General features: G+C 38.0%; 1 protein-coding gene across 1 annotated transcript in view; it reads left to right on the forward strand.

Moving 5' to 3' along the window:
- Nucleotides 1–17929, forward strand: part of LOC113616456 (cilia- and flagella-associated protein 47-like) — a gene marked incomplete at its 5' end in the record, with an annotated part of 358695 nt that overhangs the window by 72139 nt on the left and 268627 nt on the right. Inside the window, 2 exon segments of the mRNA XM_027099781.1 lie at nt 4470–4629; nt 17001–17032. Of these exon segments, the coding sequence (XP_026955582.1) occupies nt 4470–4629; nt 17001–17032 (192 nt within the window).

Raw genomic sequence — 17929 nt, forward strand, 5'->3', positions numbered from 1 at the left:
CACTGTTGTGGCCTCTCCCGCTGCGGAGCACAGGCTCCGGACGCACAGGCTCAGCAGCCATGGCTCACGGGCCCAGCCACTCCACGGCATGTGGGATCTTCCCGGACCGGGGCACGAACCCGTGTCCCCTGCATCAGCAGGCGGACTCTCAACCACTGCACCACCAGGGAAGCCCAGGCCAACTTTTTTGTAAGTGTATTTTAACTATTGGTGTAAGCTATGCACATGTATCATTTTGATGAAATTATAAAGAAAAATAACCATTCTACACATGCTAAACTAATTAAACGATGTCTCTCCATAGATGACTGGAACAGTTCAATTCTTAGGATATAGAAAGTGGATAGTATGTTAGAGATCTTATACCATTTCCTCAATTTCAGAATGAGAAATATGAGGCATTCATATAACTGGTATGATACCATGCTCACCTTCTGTATTAAAAGATGTTTTCTTTATTAGGTGCAAATGAACTTCGTTATAAAGTACACAAATATTAGAGCTAAATAGGTGTCTCAGTACTTAGAGACATCTGGGAGTAAAATTGCCTCATTTTTTTATCTTGAATATTTTAAATCAATCATGCTTTAGAAAGAAAGTGTGTTATTTTGTTGTGGTGACAATTGCATGGATCATTCTACACACTTCCAATTTGGAAGAATAAAGTTTAAAAAAACCTGGTTGAAGCTTTTATTTTCATAGCGAGTTGCACTGGAAAGATGAGTTTGCACACAAGTCATGTACATAGCTCCCAGATTTATAGGAACATCATCACAAAGAGAGTGCAGGGACTTTCTGCATACACTTTACACAACTTTCCCCAATGTTAACACCTTATACAACCAGAGAACAATTTTTTAACACTAAGAAGTTAACATTAGTAAAATATTATTAACTAAACAACAGACTATTCACATTTCACCAGGTATTTACTAAGGTCCTTTTACTGTACTAGGGTCCAATCCAGGATACCATATTGCATTTAGTCTCCTCTAATGTATGACAGGTTCTCAATCTTACTAATTTTTTATGACAGTGTTAATTTAAAAAAATACTGGTCTGGCTTTTTTTTTTTCTAGAATGTTCTTTAATTTCAGTTTGTCTTATATTTTCCACCTTGACTAGGCTCAGTTCTTATTTTCCATGGACTTTGGGGAAGAATGTCACAGAGGTGAAATGTGCTTTTTGTCATACCATGTGAAGGGAGGACATGGTATCAGTATACATGCCAGGTTTCTCCACTGTAAAGTTGGAGAAACTATTTTTCCCTTTCCACACTCTATGCTTTGGAAGTGAGTCATCTATTTCAGCCCAGACTCAAGGGGTAGGGGACAAGCTCCATCTTCTGGAGGGGATATTTACATATATTATTTGGAATTTTTCTGTAAGAAAGGTTATTTCCTCTCTCCATTTATTTATTTATTTAGTTACTTAATATATCGCTGTGACCTCACATATATTTATTCCATACTTTTAGTTTTAATCCAATGTTACATTTTTTATTTTGTTGCTAAAACTGTTCCAGCTTTGGCCATAAGGACCTCTTTTAGATTGGCCCTTTGATATACTCCCTTCTTTATGATTTTAAAGCATTCTCTTACTTCCTTTGCTACAAAATGGTCCAGGGTCACTTTTTTAACATCTTTATTAGAGTATAATTGCTTTACAATGGTGTGTTAGTTTCTACTGTATCACAAAGTGAATCAGCTATACGTATACATATATCCCCATATCCCCTCCGTCTTGCGTCTCCCTCCCACCCTCCCTATCCCACCCCTCTAGGTTGTCACAAAGCACCGAGTTGATCTCCCTGTGCTATGCGGCTGCCTCCCACTAGCTATCTATTTTACATTTGATAGTGTATATAAGTCCATGCCACTCTCTCACTTTGGCCCAGCTTACACTTCGCCCTCCCCGTGTCAAGTTCATTCTCTATGTCTGCATCTTTATTCCTGTCCTGCCTCTAGGTTCTAAAAAACGTTTTTTTTCCCCCTTAGATTCCATATATATGTGTTAGCAGACAGTATTTGTTTTTCTCTTTCTCACTTACTTCACTCTGTGACAGACTCTGGGTCCATCCACCTCACTACAAATTACTCAGTTTCATTTCTTTTTATGGCTGAGTAATATTCCATTGTATATATGTGCCACATCTTCTTTATCCATTCATCTGTTAATGGACACTTAGATTGCTTCCATGTCCTGGCTATTGTAAATGGAGCTGCAGTGAACATTGTGGTACATGACTCTTTGAATTATGGTTTTCTCGCGCACCAGGAAACAAAGAGGGAAGAAGAAGTCTCTTGCATCTTTGGCAGCTCCAGACTTTTTCCTGGACTCCCTCCCGGCTAGCCGTGGCGCACTAGCCCCCTTCAGGCAGTGTTCACGCAGCCAACCCCAGTCCTCTCCCTGGGATCTGACCTCCGAAGCCTGAGCCTCAGCTCCCAGTCCCCACCCATCCCGGCGAGTGAGCAGACAAGCCTCTCAGGCTGGTGAGTGCTGGTCGGCACCAATCCTCTGTGTGGGAATCTCTCTGCTTTGCCCTCTGCACCTCTGTTGCTGCACTCTCCTCCGTGGCTCTGAAGCATCCCCCCTCTGCCACCCGCAGTCTCCGCCCGTGAAGGGGCTTTCTAGCGTGTGGAAACTTTTCCTCCTTCACAGCTCCCTCCCACTGGTACAGGTCCCATCCCTATTGTTTTGTCTCTGTTTTCTCTTTTTTCTTTTGCCCTACCCAGGTACGTGGGGAGTTTCTTGCCTTTTGGGAAGTATGAGGTCTTCTGCGCACGTTTAGTATGTGTTCTGTAGGAGTTGTTCCGCATGTAAATGTATTTTTGATGTATTTGTGGAGAAGATGGTGATCTCTCCGTCTTATTCCTCTGCCATCTTGAAGGTCTCCCTCCCAGGGTCACTTTTATTTTAGTTGTTCCAGCTCTTGAGTCAACATTTTCTCGAAGAAACCTCATTATCTTTTACAGGAGAATGGTATTTAGAAACCAAGATCTGTACACTAGGTGTGCTTGCTACTACCGTGGTGTCACGTGTTCTAGGCCCTTTTGGCCTAGAAAGGAAGTATTTGTATGTGTACTAATCCATGATTACACATATATTGGTAATTATCTATCTGTCTATCTGCCTGTCTATCATCTATTTATATGTCTTTTCCTGTTTGTTTATCTAAACATGAATTCAAACTGATAACTCTGACTGTAATCCAGCACCACAAGGTTCATTTCAGTCTTTCTCCCTTGTCATTTTTAACTCTGACAGTGAGAAATCTGACTCTCTTGTTTATAATATATTTACTTATTTTTTAACTCTGGTGGACTTAGTAAAGAAGTTTCAGAATTTTTAACCTGTACCCTTTTAGAATTCTTAACATATTTTCCAACTAGGGTACAGTGTTTACAAAGAGTATCTTTTTGTCTTTAGCTTTATAGTTTCCAGTCAAAACACAGTTTTCCAGAATTAGTTAGGACACTCCTTACCACCCACACTACCTTTGGTGAGGTTATTTCCTACATTTGTGATATAACTTGTCACAGTCTACAGTCCATGCTGGGATCCCCAGCATCTTGGTTGATTGTTTTTAATTTACATACCTTTAAGTTCACTCTTTGCAGTATACAGTTGTATGAGTTTTTAAAAATGTATAGAATAATTTATTTACTACTTCAGTGCCATACAGAACAGTTTCATTACACTAAAAATTCTCTGTATAACCCCTTAGCAATCACCTACTTCTCTTTCCACTGACACTTGGCAGCAATTGATTTTTTTTTCCACCCACAAAATTGTGCATTTCCAGAATGACAGGTAATTTAATTATACAGTATGTAGAAATTTGGGTCTGGCATCTTTCACTTAACAAAATATATTTAATCTTCACTTATGTTTTTGCATGAATTAATATTTTACTTATTTTGTCACTGAATTTTATCCCATTGTATGGATGTACCACAGTTTGTTTATACATTCATTTGTTGATGGAAATCTTGTTTGTTTCTACTTCCATTGGTTGGTGATTATGAACAAAGCTATTATAAACATTCACATACAGATTTTTGTGTGAACATAAATTTTCAATTTACTTAAGAAAATACCTAAGAGTAGGATTACTGGGTCAGTTGGTAGACATATGTTTAACATTATAAGAAGCTGTCAAACTGTCTTCCAAAGTGACTGTACCAATTTGCATTCTCACCATCATGAATGAAGGTTCTTGTTACTCTGTGTCCTTGCTAACTAGCATAGCTCCTTTGAGTACTTTTCATAGTTGTTGACAGGCTGTGAACATATTTGCATACCCCTTTGTTTGCCTAACATCACTTTTAAAACATTTTATCTATGATTACCACATTTAATTGCTTGACTTTGTGCCTAGGACTATCAAGTTGCTACAGCAATACAAACTAAATTTTATATTGCATGTTATAATCTTTATAAATCTCTTATTTTTTATGTGTGAACAGGATCTTGTTTTACATAATACTTCAAAAAAAGATTTAGAGTGGAATTTGGATACTAGTAATACTGGTAAACTTTTCGAAGATGGCATATTCAAATTTAGCATACTCAGTGGGACTCTGCGACCAATTGAAGAGTGTAATGTTTCTATAAATTTCTGTCCAGGTAGGTACTTTTTTCTGTATTTGTTGTTGTTTCTGTATCAGTTTATCCTTCACATATTTTATTTTATGAAGTATATAAAAGTTTAGATTATTTGTTATATGTTCTTAAAACAGTTTTAAGAAATTTCTTACTAAAATTTTGTGGTAGCTGTTATTATAAATGACACCCAATGATCCTTACCTCCTGGTATTCATGCTGTTATGTAGTCCCCTCCCACATCAAGTAGAGCTAATATATGACCCATGGGATATTATGGATGTGATGGTGTGTGACTTCTAAGGCTAGATCAGAAAAGGCACTGCAACATATCTGACTTTTCCTCTTGGATTGCTTGCTTTTTAATAATTGGTATGGCAAATTTTCTTTCACTAAACATATATTTCAAAACTTTTTGGCAATTCTTATACATTTACTTTTCTAAATGAACTGTAGGTTATTTTTTCCAGTTTCTAGAAAATGGCATATAATTGAGTTTTTTCCCTGCAAAGAATAACATGCTTTTACAGTAATTAAGGTGTCATTTTATATGCATCATTATGTAAAGAACAAGAATATCTTTTCCCCACTAAATTATCTTGGTACCTTGTTGAAATTCAGTTGACCGTAAACAGAGTTGTTTATTTCTCTTAACCTGGTGTTAGAGAATGGCCTGTGAAGTATTCCCTCCATTTCTGTTTTTGTGAAGATTGATATTAATTCTTCATGAAATGTTTGGTACATTTCACCAATGAAGTTGTTTGGGTTTTGGCTGTTCTAAGTGGGAAGTCTTTTGATTCCTTCTTCAATCCCTTTCTATAAGTCTATTCAGATTTTATATTTCTTCTTGGGTCAGTTTAAGTAATTTGTGTCTTTCTAGAAATTTGCACATTTCTTCTAGGTTATCTAATTTGTTTGTATACAGCTGTACATTGTGTTTCCTTATAATCCTTCTATTAAATTTCTGTAAAGTTAGTATTTATTTTACCTTTTTTATATTCATGACTTTGGTAATTTGAATCTTCTCTCTTTTTTTTTCCTTGGTCATTCTTGCTAACGGTTTTAAAAATTTGATAATGTTTTCAAAGACCAACTTTTGATTTCCTTAATTTTTTCCTATACTTTAATTTCTGTTCTACTATTTATTATTTTCTCTATTCTACTTTGTTTGGCTATAATTTTTTTTTCCCCTTGTCTCTTATGGTGCAAGGTGTTAGGTATTGATTTAAAATATCTTTTAGTTGGAGGCATTTATAGCTATAAATTTCACTCTGAGCACTGCTTTAGGTGCATCCCATAAATTTTGATATGTTTTGTTTTCCTTTTAATCTACAATTATATTTAAAAATTTACTTTGCCATTTCTTTTATTTTTGTTTTCTTCACTCTGACGTTTGCTGGTCAACAGTGTGTCCTCAATGGTATTATTCTGAGAACCCACAACTACTGAGCAAGGGGCTTGGGAGCAAGGGAGAAAACATCGTACAGTGTATTCAGTTCTGTTCTCTCCATCTGGAGCTAGCCTACAGGTTGATTATATTTTAATACTTTTTACATAATATTAGAATGGCACACATTGTCATCATTTTGATGGGAAGATTCACTAATCTGGCAGCTATCGTGTTTACTCCTTGTATTTTTCCCTTTTAGTTCTATTCTTTTCAGCTACAAAGATGAAGTGTTTAATACTAAATGTGGGGGAAACATAATCATTTTTGATCTATTTCTTCCTCCCACCCATTGCTTTCCTTTCAAAAATATTTTTGTATTTTCTTTTGCTTCTATTTTCATGACAATATATTGTATCTAAGCTCTTCCTGCTGTCTTACATTGTTTGTCCTTAAATCATCTGAGATTTGCTCCCAAGAGCAAATTTATTTATTTTATGGCATTTGCTTCCAATAGCAATTTGTTACATTTATCCATTCCATTGTTAAGCAGTTCTTATTAATAAGAGATTCTTTTTATTTTTTTTTTTTTGCGGTACGCAGGCCTCTCACTGTTGTGGCCTCTCCCATTGTGGAGCACAGGCTCTGGACGCGCAAGCTCAGCGGCCATGGCTCATGGGCTGAGCCGCTCCGCAGCATGTGGGATCTTCCTGGACCGGGGCACGAACCTGCGTCCCCTGCATTGGAAGGCAGACTCTCAACCACTGCACCACCAGGGAAGACCAGTGAGAGATTCTTAAACTTAATGTTTTGAAGGATGTAGGGATCCTCTCACAATTCAGACTATCTTAAATGTAAAAGTTAATTTATTTGACTCATCTAATGCAAAAACCTAGGAATAGATTTCCTGTCTTTAGGCATGGCTGGAACCAGGTGCTCTAAAGATTACCTGGTTTCTTTCTTATTTTTCAAATCTGCTAAATCATTATCAGAGTCATGTGGTCATTTAAAATAGGCTTCCATTCTCTCATGTGTAGATCTGTTGAAAAAGAGATTGCTTCATTCTCACCAGTTTTAACAAAGGTATTGGGCCTGGTTACATTGGTCCAGTGGGTGATATGCCAAGCAATAGGTATCATTTGAATTGCTGGACCTCACTCAAATATCCACTACAAAAGCTTCATCCTTCAGATTGTTGTGACTTTTCTCATTGAAGATGTAGGCTTTCCAGCAGTTATCCAATAATTCTAGATAGGCTTTCTTTAAGTCCACAAGTAGATGGAAGCTGCATCAGCAAAGGCTTGATTATACTATAATATACAATACACATAGTATATTATATACTATAATATACTGTACTATAATATTTGAGGAATAACATGTGCACATTATAATCTGCTTTTGCCTTATGCTCTTATATTTTTGCATTTAATATATCATAAATGTCTTTATAATATTAATGATAATTGTAAGCTATTTTTTAATTGGTAAAAATGGCTGACTACCTTGTTTCATCATGATGTATTCTATGGGAGTCCGAACACTCTCTGGATTCAGACTTTTGAGAGTCAAATTTCAGAGTCAAACAAATCTGTTTGAGAGTCAAACAAATTTCTGTTTGTTAAGCTCCCTAAATACCTGTCATCAGAAAAATGGACACAAAATTATTGGAATTAAATCACTAATTGAGATGGTGACTGAAAAGGATCAACGTGGTGTGTATAATTTTCTGGCTTAGATTTTATGCCATGCTTCCCAATGACCATTCATCTACTTTGCGTACATGAATTTTTCATAGTTTCCACTTTATAACCAGTATAGATATCTAAGGTACAAATCTGAATCAGATCAAAAAGTTTATAATTCTAGAAAAATGTTCATGGTTGGGTAATGTATACTTATGCTGTTCTTTGTGATCATCTGTCTTTGCAGTGTATTCTGTTTTGATTTTTATTGGATTTTTTAACACCTTTATTGGAGTATAATTCCTTTACAATGGTGTGTTAGTTTCTGCTTTATAACAAAGTGAATCAGTTATGCATACACATATGTTCCCATATCTCTTCCCTGTTGCATCTCCCTCCCTCCCACCCTCCCTATCCCACCCCTCTAGGTGGTCACAAAGAACCGAGCTGATCTCCCTGTGCTCTGTGGCTGCTTCCCACTAGCTATCTGTTTTACATTTGGTAGTGTATATATGTCCATGCCTTTCTCTCACTTTGTCACAGCTTACCCTTCCCCCACCCCATATCCTAAAGTCCATTCTCTAGTAGGTCGGTGTCTTTATTCCTGTTTTGCCCCAGGTTCTTCATGAACTTTTTTTTTTTTTCTTAGATTACATATATATTTGTTAGCATACGGTATTTGTTTTTCTCTTTCTGACTTACTTCACTCTGTATGACAGACTCTAGGTCCATCCACCTCTCTACAAATAACTCAATTTAGTTTCTTTTTCTGGCTGAGTAATATTCCATTGTATGTATGTGTCACATCTTCTTTATCCATTCATCTATCAATGGATACTTAGGTTGATTCCATGTCCTGTTTATTGTAAATAGAGCTGTAATGAACACTGTGGTACATGACTCTTTTTAAATTATGGTTTTCTCAGGGTATATGCCCAGTAGTGGGATTGCTGGGTCGTATGGTAGTTCTATTTGTAGTTTTTTGAGGAACCTCCATACTGTTCTCCATAGTGGCTGTATCAATTTACATTCCCACCAACAGTGCAAGAGGGTTCCCTTTTCTCCACACCCTCTCCAGCATTTATTGTTTCTAGATTTTTTGATAATGGCCATTCTGACTGGTGTGAGATGATATCTCATTGTAGTTTTGATTTGCATTTCTCTAATGATTAATGATGTTGAGCATTCTTTAATGTGTTTGTTGGCAATCTGTATATCTTCTTTGGAGAAATGTCTGTTTAGCTCTTCTGCCCATTTTTGGAGTGGGTTGTTTGTTTTTTTGATATTGACCAGCATGAGCTGATTGTAAGTTTTGGAGATTAACCCTTTCTCAGTTGCTTCATTTGCAAATATGTTCTCCCATTCTGAGGGTTGTCTTTTGGTCTTGTTTATGTTTTCCTTTGCTGTGCAAAAGCTTTGAAGTTTCATTAGGTCCCATTTGTTTATTTTTGTTTTTATTTCCATTTCTCTAGGAGGCAGATCAAAAAGGATCTTGTTGTGATTTATGCCATAGAGTGTTCTGCCTATGTTTTCCTCTAGGAGTTTGATAGTGTCTTACCTTACATTTAGATCTTCAATCCATTTTGAGTTTATTTTTGTGTATGGTGTTAGGGAGTGTTCTAATTTCATTCTTTTACATTTGCTGTCCAGTTTTCCCAGCAAGTTATTGAAGAGGCTGTCTTTTCTCCACTGTGTATTCTTGCCTCCTTCATAAAAGATAAGGTGACCATATGTGCATGGGTTTATCTCTGGGCTTTCTAACCTGTTCCATTGATCTATATTTATGTTTTTGTGCCAGTACCATACTATCTTGATTACTGTAGCTTTGTAGTATACTCTGAAGTCCAGGAGCCTGATTCCTGAAGCTCCCTTTTTCGTTCTGAAGATTGCTGTGGCTATTCGGGGACTTTTGTGTTTCCATACAAATTGTGAATTTTTTTGTTCTAGTTCTGTGAAAAATGCCAGTGGTAGTTTGATAGGGGTTGCATTGAATCTGTAGATTGCTTTGGATAGTAGAGTCATTTTCACAATGTTGATTCTTCCAATCCAAAAACATGGTGTATCTCTCCATCTATTTGTATCATCTTTAATTTCTTTCATCAGTGTCTTATAATTTTCTGCATACAGGTCTTTTGTCTTCTTACGTAGGTTTATTCCTAGATATTTTATTCTTTTTGTTGCAGTGGTAAATGGGAGTGTTTTCTTGATTTCACTTTCAGATTTTTCATCATTAGTGTATAGGAATGCCAGAGAATTCTGTGCATTAATTTTGTATCCTGCTACTTTTCCAAATTCATTGATTAGCTCTAGTAGTTTTCTGGTAGCATCTTTAGGATTCTCTATGTATAGTATCATGTCATCTGCAAACAGGGACAGCTTTACTTCTTCTTTTCCAGTTTGGATGCCTTTTATTTCTTTTTCTTCTCTGATCGCTGTGGTGAAAACTTCCAAGACTGTGTTGAATAACAGTGGTGAAAGTGGGCAACCTTGTCTTGTAGAGAGCATATATACGGGTCTTGTTTTTGTATCCATTCAGCCACTCTGTGTCTTTTGCTGGGAGAATTTAGTCTATTTACATTTAAGGTAATTACCGATATGTATGTTCCTATTCCCATTTTTTTAATTGTTTTGGGTTCGTTATTGTAGGTCTTTTCCTTCTTTTGTGTTTCTTGCGTAGTGAAGTTCCTTTAGCATTTGTTGTAAAGCTGGTTTGGTGGTGCTGAACTCTCTCAGCTTTTGCTTGTCTGTAAAGGTTTTAAGTTCTCCATCGAATCTGAATGAGATCCTTGCTGGGTAGAGTAATCTCGGTTGTAGGTTTTTCTCCTTCCTCACTTTAAGTATGTTTTGCCAGTCCCTTCTGGCTTGCAGAGTTTCTGCTGAAAGATCAGCTGTTAACCTTATGGGGATTCCCTTGTGTGTTATTTGTTGGTTTTCCCTTGCTGCTTGTAATATATTTTCTTTGTATTTAATTTTTGACAGTTTGATTAATATGTGTCTTGGCGTGTATCTCCTTTGATTTATCCTGTATGGGACTCTCTCTGCTTCCTGAACTTGATTAACTATTTCCTTTTCCATATTAGGGAAGTTGTCAACTACAATCTCTTCAAATATTTTCTCAGTCTCTTTCTTTTTCTCTTCTTCTTCTGGAACCCCTATAATTCGAATGTTGCTGCATTTAATGTTGTCCCAGAGGTCTGTGAGACGGTCCTCAGTTCTTTTCATTCTTTTTTCTTTATTTTGTTCTGCAGTAATTATTTCCACTATTTTATCTTCCAGGTCACTTATCCGTTCTTCTGCCTCAGTTATTCTGCTATTGATCCCTTCTAGAGTATTTTTAATTTCATTTATTGTGTTGTTCATTGTTTCTTGTTTACTGTTTAGTTCTTCTAGGTCCTTGTTAAATGTTTCTTGCATTTTCTCTATTCTATTTCGAAGATTTGGGATCATCTTCACTATCATTATTTTGAATTCTTTTTCAGGTAGACTGCCTATTTCCTCTTCATTTGTTAGGTCTGATGGGTGTTTACCTTGCTCCTTCATCTGCTGTGTTTTTTTCTGTCTTCTCACTTTGCTTATCTTACTGTGTTTGGGGTCTCCTTTTCGCAGGCTGCAGGTTCGTAATTCCCATTGCTTTTGGTGTCTGTCCCCAGTGGCGAAGGTTGGTTCAGTGGGTTGTGTAGGTTTCCTGGTGGAGGGGACTAGTGCCTGTGTTCTGGTGGATGAGGCTGGATCTTGTCTTTCTGGTGGGCAGGTCCACGTCTGGTGGTGTGTTTTGAGGTGTCTGTGGAGTTATTATGATTTTAGGCAGCCTCTCTGCTAATGGGTGGGGTCGTGTTCCTGTCTTGGTAATTGTTTGGCATAGGGTGTCCAGCGCTGTAGCTTGCTGGTCGTTGAGTCAAGCTTGGTCTTGGCGTTAAGATGGAGGTCTCTGGGAGATTTTCGCCGTTTGATATACCGTGGAGCTGGGAGGTCTCTTGTGGACCAGTGTCCTGAAGTTGGCTCTCCCACGTCAGTGGCACAGCCCTGATGCCTGGCTGGAGCACCAAGAGCCTTTCATCCACATGGCTCAGAATAAAAGGGAGAAAAATAGAGAGAAAGGAAGGAAGGAAGAAGGAAGGAAGGAAGGAAGGAAGGGAAGGAAAGAAAGAAAAGAGAGAGAGGGAGGGAGAGAGAGTGAGAGAGAGAGAGAAGGATAGAAGGAAAGAAAGAGGATAAAGTAAAATAGTAAGATAAAATAAAATAAAGTTATTAAACAAAAAATAAAATATAATTATTAAGAAAAAAATTTTTTTAAGTTAAAAAAAAAAACAAAAAATACCCAGATGTTCAGAACCCTAGGACAAATGGTGAAAGCAAAGCTATACAGACAAAATCTCACACAGAAGCATACACATACACACAAAAAGAGGAAAAGGGGAAAAAATAATCTATCGTGCTCCCAAAGTCCACCTCCTCAATATGGGATGATTCTTTGTCTGTTCAGGTATTCTACAGATGCAGGGTACATAAGGTTCATTGTGGAGCTTTAATCTGCTGCTCCTGAGGCTGCTGGGAGAGACTTCCCTTTCCGTTCTTTGTTTGCACACCTCCAAGGGGTTGTTTTGTATTTGGCCCCGCCTTTGTGTGTAGGTCGCCTGAGGGCGTCTGTTCTTCGCTCAGACTGGACTGAGTTAAAGGATCAGCTGATTCGGGGGCTGTGGCTCACTCAGGCGGAGAGGATGGAGGCCACGGAGTGCAGGGCGAGCCTACGGCAGCAGAGGCCAGCGGGACGTTGCACCAGCCTGAGGCGCGCCGTGCGTTCTCCTGGGGAAGTTGTCCCTGGATCACGGGACCTTGGCAGGGGCGGACTGCACAGGCTCTCGGGAGGGGAGGTGTGGAGAGTGAGCTGTGCTTGCACACAGGCTTTTTGGTGGCTGCAGCAGCAGGCTTAGCATGTCATGCCCGTCTCTGGGGTCCACGCTAATAGCCGCGGCTCGCGCCCGTCTCACGGCCGTCTCTGGAGCTCCTTGTAGAGGCGCTCTTAATCCCCTCTCCTCGCGCACCAGGAAAGAAAGAGGGAAGAAGAAGTCTCTTGCCTCTTCAGCAGCTCCAAACTTCTCCCGGACTCCCTCCCTGCTAGCCGTGGTGCACTAACCCCTTCAGGCTGTGTTCAGTCCACCAACCCCAGTCCTCTCCCTGGGATCTGACGGAAGCCTGAGCCTCAGCTCCCAAGCCCCCACCTGCCCCTGCGGGAGAGCAGACAATCCTCTCGGGCTGGTGAGTGCTGGTCGGCACCGATCCTCTGTGCGGGCATCACTCCGCTTTGCCCTCTGCATCTGCGTTGCTGCACTCTTCGTCTGTGGCTACAATGCTTCCCCCTCCGCCCCCCCACAGTCTCCGCCCGCGAAGGGACTTCTAGTGTATGGAAACGTTTCCTCCTTCACGGCTCCCTCCCACTGGTGCAGGTCCCGTCCCTATTCTTTTGTCTCTGTTTTTTTCTTTTTTCCTTTGCCCTACCCAGGTACGTGGGAGTTTGTTGCCTTTTGGGAGGTCTGAGGTCTTTTGCCATTGTTCAGTAGGTGTTCTATAGGAGCAGTTCCACGTGTAGATGTATTTCTGATGTATCTTTTGGGAGGAAGGTGATCTCCGCGTCTTTCTGTTCCACCATCTTCTCCAGCCTCCGTAGTATTTGTCTTTTTGTCTGACTTACTTCACTTAGCGTAATAATCTCTACGTCCATCCATGCTGCTGCAAATGGCATTATTTCATTCTTTTTTATGGCTGAGTAGTATTCTACTGTATATATGTACCATATTTTATCCATTCATGTGTTGATGGACATATACGTTGTTTCCATGTCTTGGCTATTGTGAATAGTGCTGGTGCTGGAAATGCTTGTGGTAGTAGGAAAGATGAGAAAGGGGCAGCTTTCATAAATATTAGGAGTAGAACTCAGTAGGAGTTGGTGAATGACTACATCTTATGGGGGTGAAGGAGACAGAGAAGTCAAAGATCACAGTGGGTTCCTTGCTCTGGTGACTTAGTGGAATTTGATCCCAGTCACTGAAATACAAGACAAGGGATGATAACAGGATTTTGTTTGGGGAAGACAAAGGGACACAGCAAGAGGGCATGATAAATTAATTTTGGTCCTACTGTATCATGGTGCTGTGTATGATTACCAGGTGGGTTGATCCTTTAGTCAGGAATTTGATCTGAATGGTAGCATGTGGTTGAGATTCTTTACTGATTCAATGAGAAAGTCATAGGCATGGATGATTGCCCGATAGATCACCTGTAGAGCTGTGTTTCTCCATATATTGTGTCTAAAGCATGGGTAGCTCTAGGCATTCTTCTAAATCAGTAATGGATTGACAATTTTCACTTTAAAAAAAAGCATGCCGTGTTGTTGAGATGAGTTTTACAAGTTAGAAGTAGAAAACTGTGATTTTCACACAAATCCCTTTAGGTTCTAATTGTCTCTTTCCTAGAGGTCATTCGTGCACTTCAGGAATGCCTTTGTCAGTTCTTCTTTGCTAATAGTTTTGATAACAGGATATAGCTTGTCTTAACCAATTTGATTTTGTGTCATTTATGTTACTTTTGCTTGTTAAATTTACGTTTAATTGTTGCTATTTTCTTGCATTATATTCCCAATTTACAAAAATGTATTGATGGCTAAAAAAATGGCTGATTGAAGCATATGGGAGGTGAAAACAGTAAGAGAAACACTTAAACTCAGAATGCTGTTCTAAATGTAAATTATAAGTAGGGCTCTCATGTGGATATAAAGGATGAATATGTATGTGCTGAAAGAAGTGAATGTGATAATTTTATACAAGAATCTGGAAGAGAAATAGATGATCAGAAATAAATAAATCAATAATTTTAATTAAACTGTTTATTCATTTGTTCCCAGTGTATTTTCTGTCAGAAAGGTTTTTTTTTTTTAATAGTGGTACAGTTCTGTCAAATATATTGATATTTTTAAACAAAGAGCAACAATTTTTCTGGTTAATTAAACACATTTTCCCCATACCAGTTTAAATTCTCCCTATAATAAAATTAGAATATTTGTTGCTAAAGGAGGTAAGATATGAATTCTACTGAATATTTTAAATGAGCTTCAATAAAATATGATTGGCAGGAAAGCATAATTGGTGAAATTCTTTTATTAAATGGATTTGTAGGATGTCCCATAATGTCCCTGGAATGCAGTGTGGAAACATGATTATTCTCACATGAGATAGCAAGTATTGCACAGTTTATTTGGATTTAACCATGTATAGGGAACATATGAATAACTCTTTGCACATCTGTAATAATTATATAGTTGCCTCTGGGTATTGGAAGGGGATTGGTTCTAGGACCCCCCACAGAAACCAAATGCTAGGATACTCAAGTCTTTTATACACAATTGCATAGTATTTGCATATTACCCAGGCACATGCTCCCATATGCTTTAAATCTCCCATCTCTAGGTTATTTGTCATACCTAATACAATATAAATGCTCTGTAAATAGTTTTAAATGCAGTTTAAATGTTATGTAAATAGTTTCCAGTGTGGGGCAAATTCAAGTTTTGCTTTTTGGAATTCTAATGTTTTCTATCTGTTGTTGGTTGAATCCAGGGATGTGGAACCCACAATGGGGAACCAGTGTATATGGAGGGTTGACTGTATATGAAAGAAGTATATGATGACATTTTCTTCTCTTTATCAGAGAAAGCCCATGCATTATGAAGAGTGATTCTTTGTTACTTAAAGATTAATTTGTAAGGTACTTGGAGAAAATCCACCAGTGGTATATATATTAATAGAGAATGAGCCATTGGTCACAACAGAAAAGGTGTCGCAAATGTACCCTTATTCATAGGGAAATGTGGGATTAAAAATATGCTTCTGTTCTGAATTCAGTGTAAAAAGACATAGAAAAAAATTGTAAACACTGTCAAAGTAAGGCTACTGAATTACATAAGTTTATTGTGATCTCTGAATTCAACATCCTTCTTTCCAATGTTGAGATGTACTAGTTATGTAGGGATGATCACTGTCATGCATTTTTCCAATAGGAGTGAGATTAAAAATAATATTTTCATAGCACTGATGTTTTCTGTATATACCATTTCCATTATTTTAAGTGACTGGCTGAAATGATGCATCAAATGATGCTTTCCATGTCTTGGATACACTGCATATATACCTATAAGATTTGAATATCATGGTTTTTAATGTGGTACAAATCACTAAGCATTAAGAGTTTGACCATTTCCAAAGATTTATTGGAGAAAAAAAAATCCAGTTGTTGAAAGGACAGAAACTGAATATGATTGTGTAGTTTCTGTACAGCTGAATTGAATGGGTGCTGAAATCCAGTCTACATGCTGCTTTCTAAGACTGGGGACCCTGGTCTATGCTGTGTCTCACCAAAGTGAGGGGCGGGAACTCTTAATTTAAATGCAGGTACTATCAGGACATCATGCTCTCAGAGGGACTGCCATTTTCTGATCTGCACAAAAACACTATATAGTTTATTCAGGTCCTGGAAATGAAGGCTGAAGAAACTCTTCTCCAAGATGAATGCTATTGAGGAGTATTATACTATTTGCTTTAATGTTATTTTCCAAGTTTAGTTTTTTTACCATCTGCTTTTGAGTGTGATATGCTCATCAACCACCTTAGCATTTGATTAGTATTTGAAAGTAGATTTTAAAGAAAAATATCTCTATTATTTCTAGTTTCATATTGGGCCTGACTGTCCATAACAATCAAAATGGGCACCCATTCTGTTAACTTATGATTATGAGTTATGATTTTCTAATTTAGTGGAAACAGAGTAAGAAAAGAAACTTACTGAATATATAAAGTGATACAGAGCTGAATATATTCATCATCTTGATAAATATATATAATTTGATAGAGATTTAACAATATCATTCATCTCACTGATGAAGCTATAGTTTTTCTCATTACTACCACTAACAAGTATTTTAAATATTGTGTCGAATCCTATTTTTTGAATATGCAAATTGGTGGTCTGTGTGGTTTCTTAATGCAAATTTAGTGGTTTATAGAGGATAAAATTGGGATAAACACAGCTATAAAGTGAAAAGAAAAGACAGCGTAGGTTAGAAACCCAGTGTCAAAGAAACCCATTATTTAAATAGAAAAGGAAGAGAATCCTGCAAATGCGCCTGAAATAGGCAAAAGGATGGCAGTAACACTTTATGATATCATGAAAAAGTACGAAAGAAAGCCTTTGGGGGAGGATGTGGTTAACAGTATCAGATGAAATTGAGAGGTTGCTTAAGATAATGATTAAAAAACTCTTTTGTTATTGGACAGCAAAGATGCCAAAAGACTTTCAGGGCGTGGTGGTAGTGATGAGTTAGGGAAGGTCATTAGGTGTGCCTTGGTTTGATGAACAAAAGGAATAAATGAAAGTGGAGACAGTGAGGGTAGAAATCTCTTTCAAGAATTGTAACTGGTAGAGAGAACAGAAGAATCAAGGAGAATCCAATTTGGGGAGAACTCTCTAAAAGCTGAGTATAGTGAGCATGTTTTGATATGGCTGAAAAGGAATTGGTCGGAGGGAGAAGTTAAAGATCCAAAAGCTAAAAAAGACAGCTGATGTAGGACAGTAAAAAAGAAGATGAGAAAGGCTGGTGTCTAGTACAAGAGAAGGGAGCGCTCATCCATTGTGGCTGTAGAGAAGGAAGAAAAGTGAGCACAAATGCAAGAACTTTTAGACACGTGGTAGGACACTGATGTGTTTTCATTAAGATGTCATCCTTTTGCTCTTTGACATAGAGATGAGGGATTTTCTGAGAAAAACTAGCATGTAGGCTGAGAGGGGAGGAGGTTTGATAAAGATGATTAAGGAGTCAGGAGCCACCATGGATAATGTGAGTGAGAAGACAAGGGAAACGGGGATTTTTCTGGGCCTGCAGACTTCATCTTTCACTCAGGAACAGGTGCCTCTCAGGTTTCCTGGAACCCCTGGCAGTGATCCCCTGGATGATGCTGTGCACTGCTGTAGAGCTGAGATCAGATTGATGCCATGTCTTCTACCACCAGAAAGCTTCCCTGTAGCCTCAGTCTCTTCTTGGAGCTTTTTCTCCACCTCCTGTTTTAACTGAAACTTGCATCTTCTCCTCAAAGTCTCTTCTTTTGTTGTCCTCTTTAATAGGGGCTGTTGATGAACAAACTTGAATGCTTTTTAAAAATAATGTTCTCTCTTCCTTTCTTTTTTTTTTTTTTTTTTTTTTTTTTTT

The sequence above is a fragment of the Aethalodelphis obliquidens genome, unplaced genomic scaffold (genome assembly GCF_003676395.1).
Source record: "Aethalodelphis obliquidens isolate GAN/ISIS:26980383/991018 unplaced genomic scaffold, ASM367639v1 scaffold141, whole genome shotgun sequence".
Taxonomy (NCBI): Eukaryota; Metazoa; Chordata; class Mammalia; order Artiodactyla; family Delphinidae; genus Aethalodelphis; species Aethalodelphis obliquidens.